Raw genomic sequence first — 25,605 nt, forward strand, 5'->3', positions numbered from 1 at the left:
CCTCCTGGAGCGGAGTTCCCTGGCTGCTGTGTCTCCAAGCTGCGACCACTGTACCACACATCGATTACCCATAGCCCGATGGTCGGCGTTGGTTACAGTATCTGCCTATGTCACCTGGTGTGCCACAGCTGTCGCACACTGGCATCGTGCGAAGTTCGGAATGCTGATGACAATTTTCTGCCGTGGCCGTGCGTGGAGGGTACCGAATATTCTCGTCTTGTAACTCATAGGCAGTGGCTGGTCGTCGACAACGAACGTAGCATGGGCGCTTACCAAGGCATCGGTAAAACTAATCGTTATAGAATTCTTCGCACAGGCCATATTGCGTGCCATCTCTATATCTGCCAAAGTCCGACGTGTTTATCGAGTGCTGCCAAGGAGTCGAGGGGGTCGCACAGACGGCGTCTCGGAAAGCGCAAGAGCTGTAATGTGGCGCCCCACGGCGTGCCCGTTCTTCGTGTCGAAAGAGCTCCTGGCAGACAATCTGATGAATGATGAACGATAAGTCTGTTGCAGAACTCGTGTCCACACTGACCACAGTTGTCACGTTGGTTAGCCGCCCAAATTTCAGTGTAATTTGAGGAGTCTTCAGTGTTTCGAAGGTACGGCAGTGCCATAGACGTCTGACACGGTTTGCAAGCTGCCTCTTCCAATCAGGAAGTTATACAGGTCTTCCGAAATTCCCTTTAAAAGGCGTCCCACCTGATCTTCTTCTGACATTCAAGGGTTCACGGTCTTGCACAGTTTTAGAAGTTCCTTGATGAATGTGGTGCATGTCTCTGCGGGGACGTGAGTCCTATCAGCTAATGGTAATTCCGGTCGTTTCTTCTTAGAATCCGAATCGCCAAAACACTTCCTGATCTCAACGAAACAGGCCCCGGTAGATAGTGCGTCCGCATGGTTGTGGTACCAAACCATGTCAGTGTCGGTCAAAAAGAACACAACGTTCCTCAGTCGGCAGGCAGCGTTCCAGTGATTGTGCTGGTTTACCCGCTTATAATGTGTCAGCCACTCGTCAACATCTTCCCCTACCTTTATTGAAAACGTACCTGGCTCTCGGAAGTGCTGAATCGGGGTTGGTCTTGCCGATGAACTACTGGGAACATCTTCGCCTCGAAGCATGATGGTTGACGAGGGCAAAAGTCCGGCAAGGCGGCGGCTTCTACGAATGTCATTTACTGATGGCTCCGTTGTCGGTAGCGGGAATACCCCTCCCAACTCCACCAACTATCACACGCGAACGTTTAAATATATCGGGAAAGCAGATCAAGGTAAAGCGTTGGTGTTTTGGGACCCGTCGAAAGGTAGGCCTCCGAACCTCAACTTTTTTCTCCACCCTCCGTCTTTTTTCTTTTCTTGTCATTCGCTCTTTCTGCCCACTGTTACTCGTGCTCCTCGTGACAACAGAAATATATATATATATATAACAGGTGCAGCGGTGGCGTAGACGTAGAGCATCCGCCTCGCGTGCAAGAGGACCATGGTTCAAATCCCAGTGCCGCGCAATTTTGCACCGGACTAAAAAAATACGCGTGTTGAAAAACTTGCACAAAAAAAGCCCGAATTGCGGCCTGATCCCGGTGACCAGAACCGGTAACGCACTCGCTCACCAGAGCAGGATTGGCCACCCTGGTGCAGTACTTGGCCGCAACCTCCTATACGAATACAACAATCAAACCCAGGCCCTCAGTCTCCAGCAGCTGCGAAGCAACTGACCACGGCGGCGGTCAGACCTGCGACGCAGCAAAGGATGCTAAGAATCCCTGGTTCCGGACAGGCCACTATTGGAATCTGAACATGGCAACGTTTTACGCTAGAACGCTATATAGAGAGGAGAGTCTAGCAGTGCTATTGGAGTAATTAGAGGACAGTAACTGGGATATAATAAGCCTCAGTGAAGTTAAGAGGACAAAAGATGCATATACGGTGCTAAAAAGTGGGCACGTCCTGTGCTACCGGGACTTAGCGGAGAGACGAGAACTAGGAGTCGGATATAGCTAGTAACATACAGGAACTCTAAAGCATTAACGAGATAGTGGCAGGTCTTCGCCTCTACATCCTGTCATGATGACCAGCAAGTCGAAAGCTTCTATGAAGATATTTATAACTGCTACACAGCCACTGTAGTCCACCATAAAGAAAGCAACAAAATTCCCATAAAGAAAGGCGTCACGCAGGGAACGATATCTCCCATGCTTATCCACAGCGTAATTGCAGGGGGCATTCAGAGACCTGGATTGGGAAGAATTGGAGGTAAGAGTTAATGGAGGGAGAGAGAGAGAGAATAAACATTTTATTGGGTGAACGCAGCTTTGGAGAGGCATCCTCATTCCTAAATGCCTTAAGCTCGGGCCGCGTCCTGGGCCCTCGCAATCAGCCGTTGCTGATCCTCGAGGTCGGAGCTGGCCAAGGCTGTCTCGCAAAGTTCATTAGTGGGGTAAGGGTTCGGAGGATTTATTGGCGCCACTCTGCAACCCCATACTATGAGCCTAAGGGACCCGGGCTCTGCGCAGAAGCGGCATTGCGGAGAGAATTGTCTAGGGGCTATGAGGTGATTTCTGGTTGGGTGGGGAATGTATTAACCTGTAGAGCTCGCAGGAATCCCTCCTGCTCTCTAGGTAGTGACTTGTGTGGGGGTGCATATGTTCTGCAGGTTAGTGTTGCGTGGTGTCTTGGTACGAGATTAAAGGGTGCATGCACTCGGGTTCAGATTCCTCGGCGTCGGCTCGGTGGGTCAGATCTCCAGCCACGTGGTTGGCGACCTCGTTGCCAGGAATGCCTAATTAAGAGTTAATGGAGAATACCTTAGTAAGTTCCGATTCGCTGATGATATTGCCTTGCTTAGTAGCTCAGGGGACCTATTGCAATTCATGGCCACTGACCTGTAGGGGCAAAGCAGAAGAGTGGGTCTAAAAATTAATCTGCTGAAAAACTAAAGAGATAAGTGTATAACAGCTGTATCTTACCAGTACTCACATACGGGTCAAAAACCTGGAGGCTTACGAAAAGGGTTCTACTCAAATTGAGGACGACGGAACGAGCTATGCAAGGAAGAATGATGGGTGCAACGTTAAGGGATAAGAAAAGAGCAGATTGGGTGAGGGAACAAAGGCGAGTTAATGACATCTTAGCTGAAATCAAGAAAAAGAAGTGGGCATGTGCAGGACATGAATTGAGGAGTGAAGGTAACCGATGGTCATTAAGGGTTACGGACTGGACTCCAAGGGAAGGGAAGCGTAGCAAGGGGCGCCAGAAAGTTAGGTGTACGGATGACAGTGAGACGTTTGCAGGGACAACATGGCCATATTATTATATGACCAGGGTAGTTGGAGAAGTATGGGAGAGGCCTTTGTCCTGCAGTAGGCGTAACCAGACTGATGACGATGATGATGATAATGATGATGATATATCATTACCCGAAGCCAATGAGTTTTCGAACACTGCTATTGATTTAGCGGATGCATTGCAACTCGACAATGTGAAAATTTGTGGTTTGACCTTCAAAGCAATGTCAGTGAAGGCCAAGGGTACACAAGTAGTACCATCACAAAGTAGTTTTCAAAGTAGATCATACGGATTCATTGAGAGGAACATTTTGGAGAAGTTGAAAAACTCCTCGATTGCCATAAACCAGAATTTATTCCTTTCCTGACGGTGTTTACTTGGGATGACATCGCTATTACCGTGTAATGTTCCTTTTTTTTGATGATGTGTAGTGTATTATGGCGCAAGGGCCAGGTTTGGCCAAAGAGCGCCATGACAAGTGGAAGTGTTAACGATGTATTATGAAAGATGTGACTTGGCTGTAAAGTGGCCTAAAAATAGTCGCTGTAAAGTGCGTAAAATCTGCGTGCTATAAAATTATGGCGATGACTAATGACGAATACTATGAACATTAAAATCCATCGTAGAAGAATGATGCAAAATAGAAAATATATAAGATTCTAAAATTCACTAGAGCACCACTGCCTCGTTAGAGCCCTTGAGACACAAGGGCCTAGAGGCATGTGCTACATAAAATATTTATCACAGCGGCATCCTCTGGAAAGAAGATGCGCTACGAGTTTAATGGTCTTATTACATGTAGCACAACATCATTTAAAAAGTTGACGATTGCCTTGGTGTCAAAAAGCGGTTCCTTACCAAGAAACATAGCCGGGTGTAGAAGGATGTAATGTTGGTAAGCAAGCGGAAAATATTTCTTTCTCTCCGTTTCGGCTTCCCGACACTCCAGGAGCACGTGGAGGACGGTGCGCCTCTCGCCGCATCTACCACAGATTGGGGGTTCACTTCCGGTAAGCAGATAATTAGGGGTGCCAAATGTGTGTCCTATTCTGAGGCGACAGAATAGGACATCTGTTCGCCGAGATTTTGTTGGGGAGGGCCAAGAACTTAACTGTGGCTTTATAACGTGCAGTTTATTATTTATTTCCGCGTCGCACATGCGTTGCCAGTGGTTTCGCAGTTTCTTTCGTATGTAAGGTTTCAGATCTGTGAGAGGCACCAAAGCAGTATTATTAACAGCAGGGAGTGCAATTGACGTAGCCATCTGGTCTGCCAAAACGTTACCTTCGATTCCCCTGTGGCCGGGTACCCAGCATATGATGATTTGCTGGTAGATAGATAAGCTTTGCACATGTCGGAATAGACCTCAGTAAGTACAGGATTTTTATGTTTGTAGGGTGACATTAAGGCCTTCACCACACTTAGGGAGTCAGTATATATAACGGCGTTTTGGAGTTTTGATTTCTTTATATACTTTACAGCCAACCATACAGCGTAGGCCTCTGCCGTAAAGATACTTGTTTCTGGATGTAGTACATCGGATTCCGAAAAAGCAGGACCGACGGCTGCATAGGATACTCTGGCATCTGACTTGGAAGCGTCTGTGTAGAACTCTGTGCATGAGTGCTTGTACTGAAGTTCTAGGAAATGCATTCGAATTTCTACCTCTGGAGCATGCTTTGAAACTTTTAGAAAGATACGTCACATTCTGTGATCTGCCAGTCCCAAGGAGGTAATAGCTTGTTTGGGCGCATTAAGCGGTGCTCCAGGAGAGGGCCATGCATATCATCGCTAAGCTCCTTCACACTCAGCGTGAAAGGCTGTCTTATAGACGGACGGTTTCGGAAAATTGTAGCACACGTCATATCAGTGACAGTATTGAAACATGGATGTTCAGGATTAGAGTGCACTTTAAGGAAATACGTAAAGCTGATGTACGATCTCCGCAAGTGGAGCGGCCACTCATTCGATTCGGCATATAAGCTTTCAATCGGGTTTGTTCTGAAAGCGCCAGTTGCTAAGCGGATGTCCAGATGGTGGACGGGATCCAGCATCCTTAGCGCGCTCGGGGCGGCAGAGTTGTACACTACGGCACCATAATCCAATCGTGACCAAATTAGCCTCTTGTAGATATTCATTAGACACTTTCTGTCACTACCCCACGTAGTCTTAGATAGAACTTTCATTAGGTTCATTGTTTTTAGACATTTTTCTTTCAGATATTTAATGTGTGGAATGAAAGTAAGTCTATCGTCAAGTATAATACCTAGGAATTTGTGCTCTTTGTTTACAGGTATTTGGTGTCCACACAGTTCTAAGCAAGGATCCGGGATCAGGCCTCTCTTTCGTGTAAAAAGAACAACAGAACTTTTGTTAGGATTGATTTTAAATTCATTTTTCTCTGCCCATTTTGATACTTTGTTGAAGCTATGCTGTACCTGTCTCTCGCACACTGCGAGGTTACAGGACTTAAAAGCTATTTGAATGTCGTCCACATAGACAGAATAGAAAATGGCCGGCAGTAATGAAGCACGAAGCGTGTTCATCTTCACGATAAAGAGCGTGCAGCTAAGCACGCCTCCCATGGGTGCACCAGTTTCTTGTATGAAAGGACGTGACTGTACATTGCCGACTTTTACCCGGAATGTACGATTGGACAAGTAGCTTTTTATTATGTTTAGCTTATTGCCATGAATGCCCATTTCTGACAAGTCTCTCAAGATGCCATAGCGCCACGTTGTGTCATAGGCCTTCTCCATGTCGAGGAATATGGATAAGAAAAACTGCTTGTGTACAAATGCGTCCCGGATATTTGCTTCTACACGTACGAGATGGTCAGTTGTGGAGCGCCCTTCTCGGAATCCGCACTGATATGGATCAAGCATTTTGCTCTGTTCAAGGAAATGAATGAGTCGCCGATTTATCATTTTTTCAATCACCTTAAAATGCAACTTGTGAGTGCTATCGGGCGGTAGCTTGCCACTGAGGAAGGGTCTTTGCCTTGTTTCAAAACAGGGACCACAATGGCTTCCTTCCATGCGGTTGGAAGGTACCCTGCATCCCAGATGGTGTTGAAAGGTGTGAGTAGTGTAACTTGCCTGTCATTGTGTAAGTTTTTGAGCATTTCATACATGATTCTATCAGATCCCGGCGCAGAGCTCTTGCATGCGCTCAAAGCAGCTCTCAACTCGGCAGCACTAAAAGGACAGTTGTACGGTTCATTCTGGCGAGATTTTCTGATGAGTGGCTTGCATTCTTCTATTTGTTTGTATTTGAGAAAGGATTGTGAATAATTTGTTGAACTTGACACGCTCTCAAAATACTCCCCAAGTGAGTCTGCCTGGCCTTGCAGTGTATCACCCTGTGTGTTTACCAGAGGGAGTGGATATATTTGCCGCCCTCTAATCCTATTAACCCTGTTCCAGGCTTTGGCCTCATCTCTGAACGAATTATTACTCGATAAAAACCTGTGCCAACTTTCTCTTTTGGCTTGTCGGCGGATTCGCCTGCCTTTGGACTTTACTTTTTTAAAGTTCATAAGATTATCTGCAGTGGGAGAAGCGCGTAGCAACCCCCACGCCTTCTTCTGATTCTTACGGGCGATCCAACATTCGCTATTCCACCACGGTACACGTCGTTTGCATGCCAGACCACTCACTTCGGATATGCATTTTGATGCGGCATCTATTATGAATGATGTAAGATACTCCCCAGCAGCATCAATTTTCTAAAGAAGACATGTGGGCCCATGAGATGTTAGTGAGAGTTCGAAATTTCTCCCAGTCGGCTGTGTCTATCTTCCACCTAGGAGCTTGTGGAGGTAATCCGTTTTCTTTAGATGTTCTTATCAGTACAGGGAAGTGATCGCTCCCGTAAGGATTGTTCGTAACTTCCCATTCAAGTTCGAGCAGTATGGACGGGGAAACTATGCTAAGATCTAGTGAAGAAAAGGTTTTGTTTGCTAGGGAGTAATGCGTGGGTTCCCTCTTATTCAGCAAGCACGCACCTGAAGAAAAAAGGAACTGTTAAACAAGACGACCTCGCGCGTCTGTACGAGTGTCGCCCCACAGGGAGCTGTGCGCATTGAAATCGCCAAGAACAACATAAGGTTCTGGCAATTCGTCTATAAATGACTGAAATTCATGTTTGTTTAATTTGTAGTGTGGGGGTACGTAAAGCGAGCAAATGGTGACGAGTTTATTTAGAAGAACAGCTCGAACCGCCACTGCTTCAAGGGGCGTTTGTAGCTGTAAAAGCTGACAGGAAATACTTTTATGAATCAAAATGGCAACACCGCCTGATGGTACGACAGCATCATCGCGATCTTTGCGAAACTTGACATACGGTCGGAGAAAGTTTGTATGTTATGGTTTTAGGTGTGTTTCCTGTAGACACAGCACTGTTGGATTGTGTTTTTGGATAAGCTCTTGCACATTATCAAGGTTCCTAAGAAGACCTCTGATGTTCCATTGAATTATTTGTGTATGCATATTGGAGGTCAATAGGTGCTGTGTGTACAGAAACATAAGTAGTGATTATGAAAATTACGGAGATTAAATTACAGAGCCCTTTCGAGGCCCTGTAACGGGAGTTTTGCCCTTTCTGGAGCGTTCGGGGGAGCCTCGCCGCTCCTTAGGCGCTTGGTGCGCCTTGAGGATAGGTGCTGTGTCCATTGCCTCTAGTGAGGCTCCGGACACGTGCTCTTGCGAGCGAGAAGTTTTCAGAGGGAGTCCCGCCTTGGAGGGCAAGACCCCTGCGCCCACCAGCCCGGAGGTCGATGGGGCTCCCTGAGGGATTTGGCTGCGCCGGCTGTTGCCAGCGCTGGAAGGGGCCGGGGAGGTTGGGGCAGCCTCGGCTGCGCCCACCTTCGTGGTCGATGGTCCCTTCTGCTCGGTTGGCGGAGCAGCGCTAGCTGCAACCACCGTGGGGGCAGATGGCATAACTGCCGACTCACTGCGTGTGGGTCGAACAGCCGCCGGAGGCCGTTGTGACGCTGCCCCCTGACGCGCCACTTCGGCAAAGCTTTTCTTTGGCAGGTATGCTACCCGCCTGCGTGCCTCTTTGAACGATATATTTTCCTTAACTTTGATTGTGACTATTTCTTTTTCTTTTTTCCATGATGGACAGGACCGCGGGTATTCGGCGTGTTCCCCATCACAGTTCACGCAGTGTGGAGCATTCTCGCAATTGTCAGATGGGTGTTCTTGGGCACTACATTTTGCGCAAGTCTGGCGGCCTCGGCAGTTTTGTGAACTGTGGCCAAATCTTTGACACTTAAAGCATCGGAGAGGATTGGGGATGTACGGTCTGACTCGGATCTTTATGTAGCCAGCCTCAATGGTCTCAGGTAGCATACTTGATGCAAAAGTTAGAATTAAGCGCTTTGTCTCAATGTCCTTGCCATCGCGCCTGATCTTTATTCTCTTGACATTGGTCACATCCTGATCGCTCCAGCCCTCCAGTAGTTCGGCTTCAGTCAGTTCCATGAGATCGGCATCGGAAACGACTCCGCGGGTGGTGTTCATTGTGCGGTGCGGTGTGACCGTCACTGGAAGATTCCCAAAGGATACTAGATTAGAGAGTTTCTCGTACTGTGTCTTATCACGCAGTTCTAAGAGCAGGTCGCCACTTGCCAACTTAGAGACTTTATAACCTGGGCCAATAGCTTCACTAAGTGTCTTTGCAACAAGAAAAGGTGAGATCATTCTCGCTGCCTTTTCTTTTTCTCCGAATGTACAACATGAAATCTTGGAAAATTGTCATTATTTCCGCCAAAAAACTTGAAAACTTCTTCGGTGCGCCCTCGTTTGTGAAGGCGATCAGGAAGTGTTGGAAAAGAACTTGCCATAGATATGTGTGAAAATTCGGCAGCGCCGCCAGCCACCCACCATGGACCCCAACAAGGGGACGCTGCAGGACCGTGAAAAGACGGCCTGCATGCGCCAGCTGTACGACACAACTATAACCAAATTTGTTATAACCAAGGTTGGCTATCCCACACAAGGTTAACCCTTGGCGCCGAGGAGAATGAAGTAAATGGAAGAGAGGAGAAGACAGGAAAGGTCAAAAAGTAAGAGATAAAGACGAAGATTGGAGAGGAAGAGACAGGAAGAGGCGACTGCCGATTTCCCCCGGGTGGGTCAGTCCGGGGGTGCCGCCCACGTGAAGCCGAGGCCAAAGGGGTGTGTTGCCGCCGCCGAGGGGCCGTAAAGGTCCAATCACCCGGCATTGGCTCAACCCCCAGGATCCCCTTTTCCCCGGACACGGCTAAGCCGCGCACGGCTACACGCGGGAGGGTCCAACCCTCGTGTGCTCGGGTACGTGGTGTCGCAACACACCAAACGCCTGCTGACGCAGACAATATTCTCTTTAGTTGGGTTCACAAGGTGTAAGACCGTTAAACACCAAATAATTATACTGCTAACACTTCGAACAAATATACATAATTGCGTACTTACACTGAAGAAGAAGTAGATCAAGCTTGCTGAGATCCCCATTAGGTTGCCGAAGCGCATTCGAAGGTACTGGATGTCAAAGAAGAAGAATAAGAAATATATATATATATATATATATATATATATATATATATATATATATATATATATATATATATATATATATATATATATATATATATATGTCTTTGCGTGTTAGTTTAGTTCACCATTTCTCTAGGCCATTACTCAAAACGAATCCCGAGCATAAAAACATAGCCGGCATAACTTTCACAAATACTAAACGTGTTGGAAGCCATATAATACTATTGAAATTCTTTGAATATACACAGGATATCCCTGTTAGAAAATCGATAGCATTATTTTGTTTAGCCCAGCCCACTTTCTGTCTATGTGGTCGAAGCCGTATTCCATCGCAGAACGGCCAGTGCGAGGGAAAAGAACATCGTTCATTCCCTATTAAAAAAACAAACCTTCTTTATAACTTAGTGCAGGGATCGGAGCTGTCATTAACTACCTATTTGCAACAGGTACATAGAGGGCCGTGCACTGTTGTTCTAAAACTGTAGAAAAATGATTTTTCACTTGCAGCGGCTTCGGTATTCCTAAAATATTGCTGGTTGATCACGCTTGATGCACCACATCGTACCACGTGGCGCACTTACGTGACTGGTCTGTCATTGATAAACTAAAATGCAATGTTATCTTCGTCTACGGGGAAGCTACCTGCAACCGAGTTGGTGCTAGCACAATCTTGGATCACTTCCTGTCGGTAGTTACGGAAAGCAGAAATTGCGAAGAGTTGCTGCGTGTTCCAGATCAGCAGTCTACCAGCGGGCAACACGAGACTAGCTTCCCGCAACGGCTACTTTCGGAAGCTGCCGACAGGGGGCGACACAAGTTCATGCTAGGGCTGGCTTCGCAGCAGCTAGCCTCTACATAGACGAAGTAAACTTGGCGTTTTAGAGTGCAGCTTTTAAGCACCCGTTACTGCGGTGAGCGGGGGCGGCGTAACCGACCGAACGAGCACAGCGAAATATGAAAGAGCGATAACGGAGCGGCAGATAAAAGACGTGAGCCGCGAACGGCGGAGACCAATGAGAGCGGCCCCTTCAGTTATGTGCGCCCGAAAAACTGGTGTGACGCAGACCCACCCGACAGCTTGATGCGTACTCGTATCTGATCTCAATATCGACCGCTCGTTTCGTGCTATTGTGTGTTCGCGTCAGCTATGGCTCTCGCTTGTTTGTTTTGCCTGGTTTTGTCTCGTTCGCGCTTGATTCGATTGTTATGGTCAGCCACTGTTCTTTAGTCTGATCGTATGCGCGACGCGAATGCTTTAGTACTTTCTGGAAGCCACACGGCACCAGCAATTACACTGCAACCTTGCACGAGTTATGAGTAAAAGCCGATGCTTTTGACCCGCAGATTATATTTTTGAATCGCCGACGCTACGTGTCTCTACATCGCTACATGTCTCTCTCAAATCCCTTGCGTGAATTATCGCGAAACAAAAACACGTGTACAGCTGGCCTTAAATTTCGTATTAGGGTATATCTTATTCGCCGGTGAATTTTTTTTCACAAGGACTGTGCAAACGTTCATGCCAACATGTAAATGAAACCAATCTGTAGACTAAAACCCAATTTTTCCGCAAAAACTTTGATAACATAGCAGTGCAAGCGCACTACAGTTGTTTTACGATAGTGAAAGAAAACGCACGTAGTGGTACGAAAACTGCTGACTTTCGCGTAATCGAGAGTAGACAAAAGTACCAAATGACAGCAGGCAAAGCAGATTGGTTAGAGAAGTTACTAGCCACAATCTTAAAGTGGGTCTAGTGCATGTTCCCGAGGGCACACCCCAGCACACCGCAACACGCTGTAATGTAGGCTGGTGCTTATGAACGCTGCCCAACTATAAGAATAAAACCGGCTGAAGGCGACACGACAGGTAGAGAAAGATGCCAGGGAGACACAGCGCACTGACCCAGCTAGAAGAAGAAAAGTACCTCAATAAGGCACCACGCAGCGTGGTGCCATCTCTCGAAGTGACCCAAAATCCGCACCGCGGAACTCACAGACTTCTGGCGTTAAAAAAACACAGGAAACCCTGTCTCAGCGCCAGGAGATGACAATGAGATATATGGTGCCTTGTATCTGCCTTGTGAGCGTCGCTATTGGAAATTACAAATAAAAATTCAGCCTACTAGAAGTTGTAGCCTGAGCGATATTCTGAACAAACAATAGGAAATACTCAGAATCAATTTTTTGTAACTTCTTTCGGTAGTAACAGGCGCATGTAATGCGGTCTTGCACAAAGGGCTGGGGGCCAGAGATAGCATTTTCTTAAGTTTTGGCCGGTTGTCGGGATGATCTTGTTTGTTTTTTTTCCCCAACATGCCAAGATAACGCCTCTGGCTTTTGTCTCAAGGTCACTTGGAGGACGTTGACATTGGGAGCTGAAAGCATATCATGCTTAAAATGGAATTGGGAACTTTCCCTACTCTTTCAGTCTTCACCGTCACCTTGTGGCTTCTACGTACCACGATTTACCTACTGATCACCCAAGTTACTCTATACACCATGAATTACTTGCAATACGGAAACATACTAGGGGTGATAATTTTCATGATTCTAAATATTTTTAAGAACCGCCTGTAAAAGATAGCGTAATTCTTGCTATTGAGTTGGACTCTTAGAAGAAGCGAACATTACTAGCCCGAAAAGTCAAAATACACATTCAACTAAATAACATAAATCCACTAATCAAATTCCGAAATACTTTACGATAAACACTGCAAGTTGCGAACTGTAGCTGGTGAGTTTGCAAGAGGTATCTTTTTGAAAAAAATTTCCTGGATGACAACAGTCCCCAGATGTTGTTCGCCATTGAGTGAGACGAAATACATGGGCGTTCCACTCACTTTTGTGTTTCAATGCACAAAAAAGCAATTTTCTAAGAAGTAGGTGAACAGTTTATTTTGACGACGAGTTCGATGACGCATATCGCCCAACAGGTTTCATTCAGGACATTTGTCTTAAGCATACATACCTCGCCAATCCACTAGCCGCCATTGCTAAATAAGAATATGTGCTACAACATAACTTATAACAAGTTATTTGGGAATTTGTGTTGGTTGCTTGAATATCACTTTTTATTTCTCGTACAGCTAACGTCCGCCTACGCAAAAAATGCAGCTCGAAGACTGGAAATATGTTATCCATAAACGGCTATTTTTCAAGATTTCGTAGAATGTACAAAGGATCCCGCCGTGTCAATCAAGTCACTATGGACGTAGCAACATGTAATCTAAGAGTGAACCCTTCAGAAGCTTCAGTGAGGATAGGCAAAAATGCGGTATTAAGAAATTTGCTATTCACTTTCAGAACCTGAGTGTCTTTTACACGTATTTACTAGCATCAGCAGACGCAGCGGTGGCGTAGTGGTAGAACATCCGCCTCGCGTGCAAGAGGACAGTGGACAGTGGACAACAATCAAACTCCAGCCCTCAGTCCCGAGCAGCTCTGAAGCATCTGACAACGGCGGTCTTCAGACCGGCAAAGCAACAGAGGGTGCTAAGAATCCCTGGATTCGGACAGGCCGCCATTGGGATCTGAACCTGGCAACGTTTAACGCTAGAACGTTATCTAGAAGAGGCGAGTCTAGCAGTGCTATTGGAGGAATCAGATGGCAGTAAACGGGATATAATAGAACTCGGTGAAGTTAGGAGGACAAAATAACCATATACAGTGCTAAAAAGCGGGCACGTCCTGTGCTACCGGAGCTTAGCGGAGACACGAAAACTAGGAGATGGATTCTTGATTATTAAGGATATACCTGGTAACATACAGGAATTCTATAGCATCAACTAGAAGGTGGCAGGTATTGCTGTCGAACTTAATATGAGGTACAAAGTGAAGGTCGTACAGGTGTACGCTCCTACATCCGGTCATAACGACCAGGAAGTCGAAAGCTTCTATGAAGACGTGGAATCGGCGATGGGTAGAGTGAAAACTAAATACACTATACTAATGGGCGACTTTAATGCCAAGGTAGGCAAGAAGCAGGCTGGAGACAAGGCAGTGAGGGAATATGGCATAGGCACTAGGAATAACTGGGGAGAGCTATTAGTTCAGTTTGCGGAACAGAATAATATGAGGATAATGAATACCTTCTTCCGCAAGCGGGATAGCCGAAAGTGGACGTGGAGGAGCCCGAATGGCGAGACTAGAAATGAAATAGACTTTATACTCTGCGCTAACGCTGGCAGGATGCAGGATCTGGACGTGCTCGGCAAGGTGAACTGCAGTGGCCATAGGATGGTAAGAGCTCGAATTAGCCTATACTTGAGGAGGGAATGGAAGGAACTGGTACATAAGAAACCGATCAATGAGTTAGCGGTAAAAGCGAAAATAGAGGAATTCCGGATCAAACTGCAGCACAGATATTCGGATTTAAATCAGGAAGAAGACCTTAGTGTTGGAGATATGAACGACAATCGTATGGGCATCATTAAGGAGTGTGCAATAATAGTCGGTGGTAACTCCGTTAGACAGGATGGCAGTAAGCTAAAGCAAGAGACGAAAGATCTGATCAAGAAACGCCAATGTATGAAAGCGTCTCCCCCTACTGCCAGAATATAACTGGAAGAACTTTCGGAGTTAATCAACAAACGTAAGACAGCTGACATAAGGAAGTATAATATGGACAGAATTGAGCATGCCCTCGGGAACGGAAGAAGCCTAAATGCATTGAAGAAGAAACTACGTTTAGGTAAGAATCAGATGTATGCGTAAAGAAACAAAGCCGGCAATATCATTACTAATATGGAGGAGATATTTCAATGGGCTGAGGAGTTCTATACAGATTTATACAGTACCAGTGGCACCAACAACGATAATGGAAGAGGGAATAGTCCAGAGGAATTTGAAATCCCACAAGTAACGCCGGAAGAAGTAAAGGAAGTCTTAGGAGCTATGCTAATGGGGAACGCAGCTGGGGAGCATCAGGTAACAGCAGATTTGTTGAAAGATGGTGGGCAGATTGTTTTAGAAAAACTGGCCATACTGTACACGCAATGCCTCATGACCTCGAGCGTAACGGAATCTTGGAAGAACGCTAACATAATCCTAATCTATAAGAAACGGGACGCCAAGAACTTGAAAAATTATAGACCGACCACCTTACTGTCCGTTGGCCGACAAAATATTTACTAAGGTAATCGCAAATAGAATCAGGAACACCTTAGACTTCTGCCAAGCAAAGGACCAGGCAGGATTCCGTAAAGGATACTCAACAATAGACCATATTCACACTATCAATCAGGTGATAGAGAAATGAGCAGGATATAACCAACCCTTATAGATAGCTTTCGTTGAATACGAGGAAGCGTTTGATTCTCTCGAAACTTCAGTAGTCATGGAGGCATGGCGGAATGAGGGTGTAGACGAGCCGTATGTAAAAATACTGAAAGCTATCTATAGCAGCTATACAGCCACCATAGTCCTCCATAAGGAAAGGAACAAAATCCCAATAAGGAAAGACGTCAGGCAGTGAGATACGATCTCTGCAATGCTGTTCACAGCGTGTTTACCGGAGGTATTCAGAGACGTGGATTGGGAAGAAGTGGGGATAAGAGTTAATGGAGAATACCTTAGTAACTTGCGATTCGCTGATGGTGTTGCCTTGTTTAGTAACTCCGGTTAGTAACTCTGGGGACCACTTGCAATGCATGCGCACTGACCTGGAGAGGCAAAGCAGAAGAGTGGGTCTAAAAATTAATCTGCAGAAAAACTAAAATATTGTTTAACAGTCTTGGAAGAGAACAGCAGATTAGGATACGTAGCGATGCACTGGAAGGGGTAAGGGCATACATCTACTTAGGGCAGGTAGTGACCGTGGATCCGGATCATGAGACTGAATTAATCAGAAGAATATGAGTGGGCTGGGGTGCGTTTGGCAAGCATTCTCATATCATGAACAGCAGGTTACCACTATCCCTCAAGTGAAAAGTGTATAACAGCTGTGTGTTACCAGTGCTCGCCTACGGGGCAGAAACCTGGAGGCTTACGAAAAGGATTCTACTTAAATTGAGGACGACGCAACGAGCTATGGAAAGAAGAATGATGGGTGTGCTTGGCAGGAATTCTCAGATCATGAACAGCAGGTTGGCATTATCCCTGAAAAGAAAAGTGTGGAACAGCTGTGTCTTACCAGTACTCACGTACGGGGCAGAAAGCTGGAGGCTTACGAAAAGGGTTCTACTTAAATTGAGGACGACGCAACGAACTGTGGAAAGAAGAATGATGGGTGTAACGTTAAGGCATAAGAAAAGAGCAGATTGGGTGAGGGAACAAACTCGAGGTAATGACATCTTAGTTGAAATCAATAAAAAGAAATGGGGGGGGGGCTGGGCAGGACATGTAATGAGGAGGGAAGATAACCGATGGTTATTAAGGGTTACGGACTGGATTCCAAGGGACGGGAAGCAAAGCAGGGGCGGCAGAAGGTGAGGTGGGCGGACGAGATTAAGAAGTTTGCAGGGACGACATGGCCACAATTAGTACATGACCGGGGCAGTTGGAGAAGTATGGAAGAGGCCTTTGCCCTGCAGTGGGCGTAACCAGGCTGATCCTAGATCAGCAGTACGGGCAGGATTCCTAACCTATGCGTACAAGGCGGGCAACAGTAATGAATTTTTCGGTATTAATGAGAGGGTAGCAGCAGTTGTAATAAAACTTAATTTGAGGCACAAAATAGAGGTAGTACGAGCCTGTGCGCCCCAACTAGCAGTCCCGATGGCGATGAAATAGATCAGTTTTTTGAAGTTGTTGAATAATTGATGGTAAAAGTAGAAAATCAGTATACTCAGGTTAGGGGCGAATTTAATGCAAAAGTGAGAAAAAAGCAGGCTGGGAACAAGCAATTGTCAACTACGGTATAGATTCTAGGAAACACGAGAAGGGAGATATTAGTAGATTTCGCAGAAAGGAATAAGCTCCGAATAATGAATGCTTTCAGGAAATGGACCTAGAAATGCCCTAATGGTGAAACAAGAAATGAAATAGACCTCATACTTTCCTACGATCCCAGCATAGTTTCAGGATGTAGAAATGTTAGGTACGATAAAGTGCAGTGATAATAGGTTAGTGGGCTCTTGATTCACCTCAATATGAAGAGAGAAATCGTAAAAGTGGTGAGGAAGAAAGAGGCTAACCTAGTCGCATTACGGGTAGCAGCATCTCGATTACGCTGGTGCTTGCAGGCTTACGGCGGAGAGAGAAACCGTAACTAGGCTAGCTTCAGAAGCAGCATTTGTAGTGGGAGGTAAGGCACTAAAACAAAAAGGACGTAAGCTCTTCCAAGTAACGAACCAACTAATAAAATACTGCAAACAATGAAAGTGTCCAAGTGCAGAGATGGATAGAATTCGCTCAACTGTCAAAGGTGATCAACAAGGAGAGAGTAAGGGATATCGGAAATTGTAACGTGAGAAAGACTGTGGAAGCAGCAAAAAATGGACGCAGTGTTGGGGTGTTTATTTTATTGGAGTATGAACAGCGCTGCAGCGACAGTCTAGGCAGAGCATGGACTCTGAGGGCGAGCAGCATCCACAAGCAAAAGCGCTGAAGCGGATGACCCACTAGAAAGCGCTGGAGGGGACGACCCACTGTGGTCGTTCCAATCCTTCTCCATCCCCCAGGAACGAAATCTCCCGGGAACTAAAATGGATCCATCCGATTACCTAACAGATTTCACTATGAGTGGGGAACAGTAGGTCATGAGGTGGCCGACGATGACGATGTCTAATCCACTACGGCGCATGTCCGAAGACGGTTCAACGGGCTCGGTCACGTAGTTGGCCGAAGATGTGCGTTCGATGACTCGGTAGGGACCTTCATACTTGGGCAGCAGTTTCGACAAGCAACTAGGTGCAGTGGAACGAACTGAGAGCCACACAAGCGCTCCGGGGAGGAACGTGGGCGCAAAAGAGGTGTCACCGAGTGTGCTGTCCTGGTGCTCTTGGGCATTCGAAGTAAAGGGCCGCGTGAGATCTCAGCACTCTTCGGCATGTCTGGCTGTGGCAGAAATAGGCGCACACTCAGATGCACACTCAGTCCGTGCAGGAGGAGGTGTTTGCTGGGAGGTGTCCTGAAGCATGGTAGATGGCTGGGTACGGGATCTTAGTTCCAGCGTGGGAGGTTTGAGGGCACAGCACCTCAACCAAATGTTAAGAGGAAGCTTTAGCTCGAGTGCTCCTATCTAAATCCATGTAAAAGGAAAATTCGTTTTTCTCGGCAACCACTGCACCAAATTTGACGCGGTTTGTTGCATTTAAAAGACAAACTTAAAATCTAGTGACTGTTGTTTTCCAATTTTTGAGTGAGGTTGTAAATTTTTTATTAAAAATTGGCAAAAATCAAAAATTTTCAAAATACGGAACTATCAAGTTTACAACTCTGGAACCCAACCCCTAAAAATGATAATGGAATTCTGTGAATTGCATCTAATAGTACATCTAAAGCGGACAAAATTGATTTGTTACACATGAATATAAAACAATTAAATATAGGGAAATACGACTTTTGCAAAACCGTTGTAACCAACGTAACGAATTCACGTAAGATGTAAAATGACGCAATGAATTTGTCCGCTTTGAATGATCTAATGGATGCCGTTTACAGAACCGCGATATCAGTTCATGATGCAGAGCTATGAGTTTGTAAACTTCGTGCTTCTATTTTTTTAAACGGTCAAATATTTGAAAATCGTTGTAAGAAAATTCAAGCTCTAAATCGAGATCCCGCTTCCAACAGTCACTAGAATTTGCCTTCTCTTCCAAATGCAACGAATTTCATCAAAATCAGTCCCGGGGTTATTTCAAAAAAAACGTTCTTGCGTTTTACATGTATTTTAATAGGCCGCGTCGGAGTTGTGCCCGAGCTAAAGCTTCCTCTTAAGGTGTTTATTTGTTAGGAAATGATGATAGCCCAACGCAGCGGCATCAGTCCAAGCAGAGAACGAACCCTGCGCGCGAGCGGCGTTCACGAGCAAAAGCGCTGAAGAGGACGACCCACTAGAAGGCGTTGGAGAGGACGACCCACTGTATCGTTTCTATCCTTCTCTACATCGGCACCAAATCAGTGAGAAGGAAACTCGGCATAGGACGAGCCGAGATGTATGCACTAGAAGATAAGCAGGTTATAAGCATCAGCAATTTCAAAGATATAGTTAAAGCAACGGAAGAATTTTGTACTGAATTGTAGAGTACCGAGAGCAGAGACGAGAGACACGATTCCAGGTATGAACTGGTTCCAAAGGCTAGATCTATAACTAGCGATATAACTGGGAAGGCTTAGCAGCAAGCATCGACGGCGAATATCTCAACAATCTTAGCTTTGTAGATGAGATGGTCCTGCTCAGTAACGCTGGGGACCAGTTACAAAATATGATTGAGGACCTTAACAAAGTAAATGTAATAGTCGGGTTAAAGTTTGAATGAGTTTTTAAAAATAATATTCAATAACCTGGAAAGGAAACAAGGGTTCAGGATCGTTAGTCAGCCTCTATAGTACGCGAAGGAGTGCCTTTACCTAGGTTAACTGCTCGCAGGGCACCCTGATTATGAGAAGGAAATTTACAGAAGAACGAAAGTAGGTTGTGGTACATGCGGCTGACATTGTCACATCCTGACTGGAAGTTTACCACTATAATTAGAAAGAAACGTGTACAATCAATGCATTCTACGGGTGCTAACATATGGTTCGGAAACTTGGAGATTGACAGAAAAGCTCGAGAACAAGTTAGTGACTGCGCAGCGGGCGGTGGAACGAAAACTATTAGGAATAACATTAAGATACAGAAAGGGAACTGTATTGATCAGGGTGCTAACGGGGATAGTTGATATTCTAATTGACATTACCAGAAAAAAATTGTTCTTGGTAGGCCGTGTAATGCGTTGCTAAGATAACCGGTGGATAATTAGGGTTACAGAATAGGTGCCACGAGAAGGGAAGCCCAGTCGAGGAGGGCAGAAGACTATGTGAGGTGATGAAATTGAGAAATTCGGGGGCGTTGTTTGGTATGAGTTGGCGCAGGACAGGGGTAACCGGAAATTGTAGGGATAGGCCATCGTCCTGCAGTGGACATAAAATAGAATGATGATGATGGTTATGATGATTATGATGATGATGATGGAAAAGGGAACATTCTAGAGAAATTCGAAAGGTGTATTCCAGACAAACAGCAAGGTTGTTTAACTAAAACAGGTTTCGCTTTAAAAGTAAGGATTTTTTTAAGGAGCAGTTTTGCCGTCAGCGCCGCCAAAACATTAAACTTAGGACAACCTTTAGAGTGTGTGAAATGCGAACAAAGCTCATGTTGCACTCTAAAGCACGAAGCACGCACATGATAAAGCGTTACATGATATGATGTCGCCGCATTTGTGCTTCCTAATCCAAAGCAAACTTTATGCGAACAAATTTGATGTGATCCTTGTTTTTCCCATGTAAGCAAATGTGCTTATGCTGCGCCGCCCTCTCAAGCACGCTGTCTGAGCAACAATGTGCTGGAACGCGACCAGACGATAATGAGAACATGTCTCTGGCTATGACGCACACCCAGCGCTAATTTCAACATGCTTTTCTTGTTGTCGCACGCAAATACAGGGTGCTTCAGCGAACACTTTGAAAATTTTTGATAGCTTGGCTGGGGCACATAACTCAATTCTAGTTTATGAGGCGCTCTGCTCGAAGCGGCAGACAGTACTTGCCAAAAACAAATTGAAATGCAAAACCGACGAATGAACGAGAACTTACTAATTAGCTTTCTGGCTAATTATCTTTGACCCATATTGCAATTTACAAATTCTAGCAGTGGACTTCGCAAGGCGGATCCACTTGTAACGAGTTCTCAGGATGAGGCGAGTTTCGAGATAGAAATTTTCGACCTTTGCGGAGAATTGCATTGTCGTTACAGTTACGTGTGCACTTCAGTGCATCGAACAACGTTTTGTTAAAAAATTAACTGGAATGCCAATGCATTTCTCCGCAAAGTTCGGGAATCTATATCTCGAAACTGCTGTGATAGTGAAAATTTGTTCCATGTGCATCCGCCTTGGGAACTCCGCGGCTAGAATTTGTAAATTGCAATATGGGCCGTATTGTAATTAGGTAAAAATGTAATTAGGGCATTAGTATTATTTAGTCGATTTTGCATCTAAATTTTGGTGCAAGTATTGTCCGCCGCTTTGAGTAGACCAGCTCATGAAACTATATATATATATATATATATATATATAACGAAGCTTTGAACACCAAGAATATGTACATTCAAAGGCAAACATCGAAGAACCAGCCCGCGGACACAACGTTATCACTGCATAATAGGCACGGGCCTATAGCAATAATTCAAGAAAGCGCATCTCTTTCTCACGCTCAATAGACATGTTCACACGCTCTCTTGTGTATTGGGATTCCTAACAGATTTTTTGTTTTGCCGCCGGCCTTCGACGGCATACTTCTCCTGCACTAATTTATTTGAGTGTTACGGATCAGCAACTTGAAAGAACCTAAACCTCGCTGACGAAATCCTTCATCGGCAGTGCAGAAGGATACAGTTGGGTCCCATCTGCGTGTTCTTCACGAACATTATAATTTTCATAAACTCCTTTACAAAGCAGATTTCTAATGTTTTAAGTACTTAAATCTCGCGTAAACCAGCATATCACAGTTGGAATGTTGGGCTGCGACACCCGTCATTTCTATTCACCTCTTATGCCAAAGATCAAAGCGGACTTTAATCACCTGCTAGCCAGTCGTCTCCTTTCTGGTGCCTTGACTTTTAGAACCTGCACCTCCAGTATTTAATTAAAGAAATATATCTGCTCACACCCTTTACCCCCTCCACTTCCGCTTTCCTTTTGTTTACTATTTCAATAATCTTTGTGACGCCTCGCAGCCCAGATAGTATACTCAAAATAATATTAACCGCGTTTCGGCACCAAATTCCCCAAAGCACCATACACCAATGGGGTGCCCGATAAACATGGCAAACTGGATCTGTTGATAACGGCTCATTGTCGTCCTCAGCTGTCCACTTTGACAATTTCGCAGTGTTCGAGTCTACTATATGCACGTACTAAAGATGACAAACGAAAGATATAAAATAACTACGTTGTCATGCTTTTATGCGCGTCGTCGCAGCCTAGCAAGTAAAAGAAAAGCAGAAAATAAACACGCTGACACCATGGAAAACAAGAAACAGGAAGTCGAACTCCTGTTCACCGTCGAACGCAAACAGGTGGTATGCGGCTGTTTTTTCCTGCAGCGTCTAAGTGCTTTGTGTCACTCAGGAAAAAAGGGTAGCGGTGGAAGAGTGCAACACATAGCTCGCTTCTCTTCTTTAGCATGCCGCTGGAAATTTTGTTAGCGACATCTAGTATCCACAAGTTTTAGATCCAGTGGCTTCGAGCATTATGGACTCGTCTTCGCCTGCTCCAAGCACATTTGCATACTGAAGGAGGAATACGATGGCTCTGGCTGCAGGTTCTGCTGCAACCAAACAATTTTAAAGATTCTCAACGAAAGCGGGAAACCCCTTCTTGCAACAAAAAACTGTTTTCTTCGAACCCCTTAAAACACACCTACGGCCAGCGAAGCTATGCCTAATTATGCCTTTGTGACTGTGCTATGCCGGGATCTCTAGGTAATATTTATAGTGGCATGAAATTATTTTATAGGCCTGGTGAACTGAGTCCAGAGTGGGAAGCACTTGTCCTGAACATGCTAGATGTTTGCCTCGAACAGTGCAGCAGACATCTAGTGATAAGGATGGCTCGGTACCGGCTCATTGTGAGCGTGAACGGCTAGGTTCATTTCAAAAACATAGGTTAATTTCAAAAAATACACAAACGATAATATTCATGAGGGATCGCTGCCTTTATTATGTCGCCTCATCTGATTCTATGTCGAGAATCTATTAGGGCTTCCTGGAATTTGCTTTTAAAACCAGTTCTAGCATAAGATGTTTTGTGAATAGGGGCCGCTGTTTCTTCTCATCTTGCCGACCGCCACATGTGTTGGCATTTGCTGTTTCTATGAGGACTATTGTTATTATTGCTGTGACGCGAAAAAATCCAGCTGAGAACACTATAACGTGTGCGGTATGAATGTCTCGTGTCCATAAGTGCCTGCATTCGTAAAATATTTCTTGCGCTAGCACTGTTCCTAAGAAAAGAAGTCACCTCACCGCAAGGAACACGGTCACTCAAAAGCCCTTTTTCGTGCAGGCTGCCCTTCTTTGGGCCACTGCGTCCTCAGCCCTTGCTGACCCTGGCGGTGTCTTCATCGAGGACAGCATCTACGAGCTGCCACAAGAATTTCACGTTGGCGAAAATCTTCACTGCGCAGTTTTCCTGCTACCGCCAACGACAGTCGTCAACCCCTTTCTCGCCTGGCAGCAAGCAACAATCAGCGCGGGAGCCAACCCGTATCTACAAATACCGCCCTCGCCGGACGCCGATTTGGGGCACCTGACCGCAAGGAACACGGTCACGCACCACCATTTTTCGTGCAGGTTAGTTACCTGCCACACGCATCTTGCTGTTGTTCTAGCGATCGCTTCTTTTTTGCGGTGTCGTGCCCCCCCCCCCCCCCCCCCGACATGCTTGACCGTTGGCGTGTCGCACTTGGCGAGCTATTTGGTTCAACTGCTATTAATGCTCATGTTGTGTGCTTAATACTTATGTTATCTGGAGACATTGAGGTAAACCCTGGTCCTGATCACGTTGACGCTAAACCTGCTCCCACCCTCGAAACAATCTATAACGCTATTTCGCGCCTCGAAATGACTCAGAATTCCGTCCTGAGTGAACTCGCGTTAATACGTGCTGCGCAATCAAATACAGATAGCTTAGTTGGACGCCCTGCCGCCCGCGTCGACAAGTTGGAGCAAACCGTTGAAGCAAATAAAGCTTGCCATTCTATCTATATATTCAATATTCAATATATTCCTCAATATTTCTCAATATTCAATATATTCTACAATATTCCTGCAAAGTTCCTTAAAACTACTAAGGACGTGTCGAGTCGCATCTTGCAGATAGTTTTTGCGCAGTCCCTTTTAGAAGGTGGAATTCCGCACGACTGGAACACTGCGAAAGTAACCCCGGTTTTCAAAAAAGGGCAACTGCTCCGACTCGTCAAATTATCGGTCTATATCGCGGACATGCGTTGCATGCAAACTAATGGAACACATCATATATTCCCACGTCGCCAGTCATCTCGATAATGATTTCTATTTCCGCAAGCAGCACGTCTTTCGCCCCGGGTTATCATGTGAAACACAATTATTCGAATTCACTACCGACCTTAACTTCAACTTAGATTCGTATTTTCAGACCGACGTCATTTACATCGAGTTTTCAAAGGCATTTTATCGTGTTGCTCATCGTCGTCTCATGGCCAAACTCAGTTGTCTTAATCTTGACCCGCTTACCTTGTCACGGATCAAAAGTTTTCTAACAGCACGATCTCAGTTCACAGCCATTGGCGGTAAGCTCTCAACAGCAGCACAAGTAGTATCCGGTGTCCCTCAGGGATCAGTTCTTGGCCCGCTTCTCTTTCTTATCCTCATAAATGACTTGCCATCAGGAATAGCGTCATCTATTCGCCCCTATGGTGATGATTGCGTTGTATATCGCCGAATCTCAAACAGCAGTGATCAATCTTACTACAACGCGACCTCAACCTAATTCAAACTTGGTGCTCGCGCTGGTTGATGGAGCCTAATCCCTCGAAGTGCAAATGCATGGTTTTTTCACGCAAAAAATAACTTATCTGATTTTTCAGTATTCGCTTAATTCGACAGCTTTATCACATGTTAGCTCTTACCGATATCTAGGCGTCCTCATTAATAGTAAACTGACATGGTCAGAGCATATCTCGAATGTCGTAAGTGATACCTCAAGGTCGCTAGTTTACTTTAAAAAACACTACGTCTGTCCCCCCCGGAAATCAGGAAAATACCCTACGAAACCTTCCTTAGAAGCAAACTTGCATATGCCTCTCCCAATTGGAGCCCTTACCAAGATTAATTAATTACCTCTGTCGAGTCGGTAGAAAATCGTGCTGCCCGATTTATTTCATCGAACTATAGTACACACGTCAGCGTAACCCACATTAAATCAACTCTTGAACTACCCCCTTTAGCAGTAAAACGCAGAATCTCACGTCTCAGCCTGTTCCATAAGCTATATCACAACTTTTCTAACCTGCATGGTACACTGTTACTTCCACCCACTCGAACTTCTCGCCGCCTGTTCAACTCCAACAGCGTCGAACACCTTCATGGTTCGACTCTTGCATTCAATAAATCGTTTCTTCCCGCAGCCATTGAATAGTAGAATTGCCTTCCCGAAGCAGTTGCTCTTGAGAAAAATCCAGAAAAATTTAGGCAGTCCTTAACTGAGCTTTTCGTTAAATAACTTGAACTACGCATTTTTGTTTTCTCACACCATTTTTACGATGCAGGCGTTGTCGAATTGATTTACATTATGATTTGTATACTTTGTCTTCTATTCCAATGTCCGGTTGGGTGTCAATCTTTTATTACAAAGCATATCCTCGTTTGTTAGCTCATTCCTAATTACTTGCTCCATCCCATCCTTCTATGGGAGGATGTGTGTTTTACCTTTCTTTTTTTGCCTTTTGTTTACCACTGCTCTTTAGTGTATCCTTTTTGTGTGTGTGCGCGCTCTGTACTTGTAACGTAGTTAATTCATTGTTGTATAGCATTCGCTCCTTTATACGTTATTTCGATACTGCTTCCCCCGTTATGTTAATAAAGGCCCTTAAGGGTTAAT

The 25,605-nt window shown here is 45.3% G+C and overlaps 1 protein-coding gene across 1 annotated transcript in view; it reads right to left on the minus strand.

The window, feature by feature from the left end:
* Window positions 1-25,605, minus strand: part of LOC142558323 (putative sodium-dependent multivitamin transporter) — a 129,644-nt gene that overhangs the window by 72,115 nt on the left and 31,924 nt on the right. The window contains exon 3 of the mRNA XM_075670470.1: window positions 9,744-9,809. Within this exon, the coding sequence (XP_075526585.1) occupies window positions 9,744-9,809 (66 nt within the window). The remainder of the gene's footprint in view (window positions 1-9,743; window positions 9,810-25,605) is intronic.

This window comes from Dermacentor variabilis, chromosome 9, assembly GCF_050947875.1.
Source record: "Dermacentor variabilis isolate Ectoservices chromosome 9, ASM5094787v1, whole genome shotgun sequence".
Classification (NCBI taxonomy): domain Eukaryota; kingdom Metazoa; phylum Arthropoda; class Arachnida; order Ixodida; family Ixodidae; genus Dermacentor; species Dermacentor variabilis.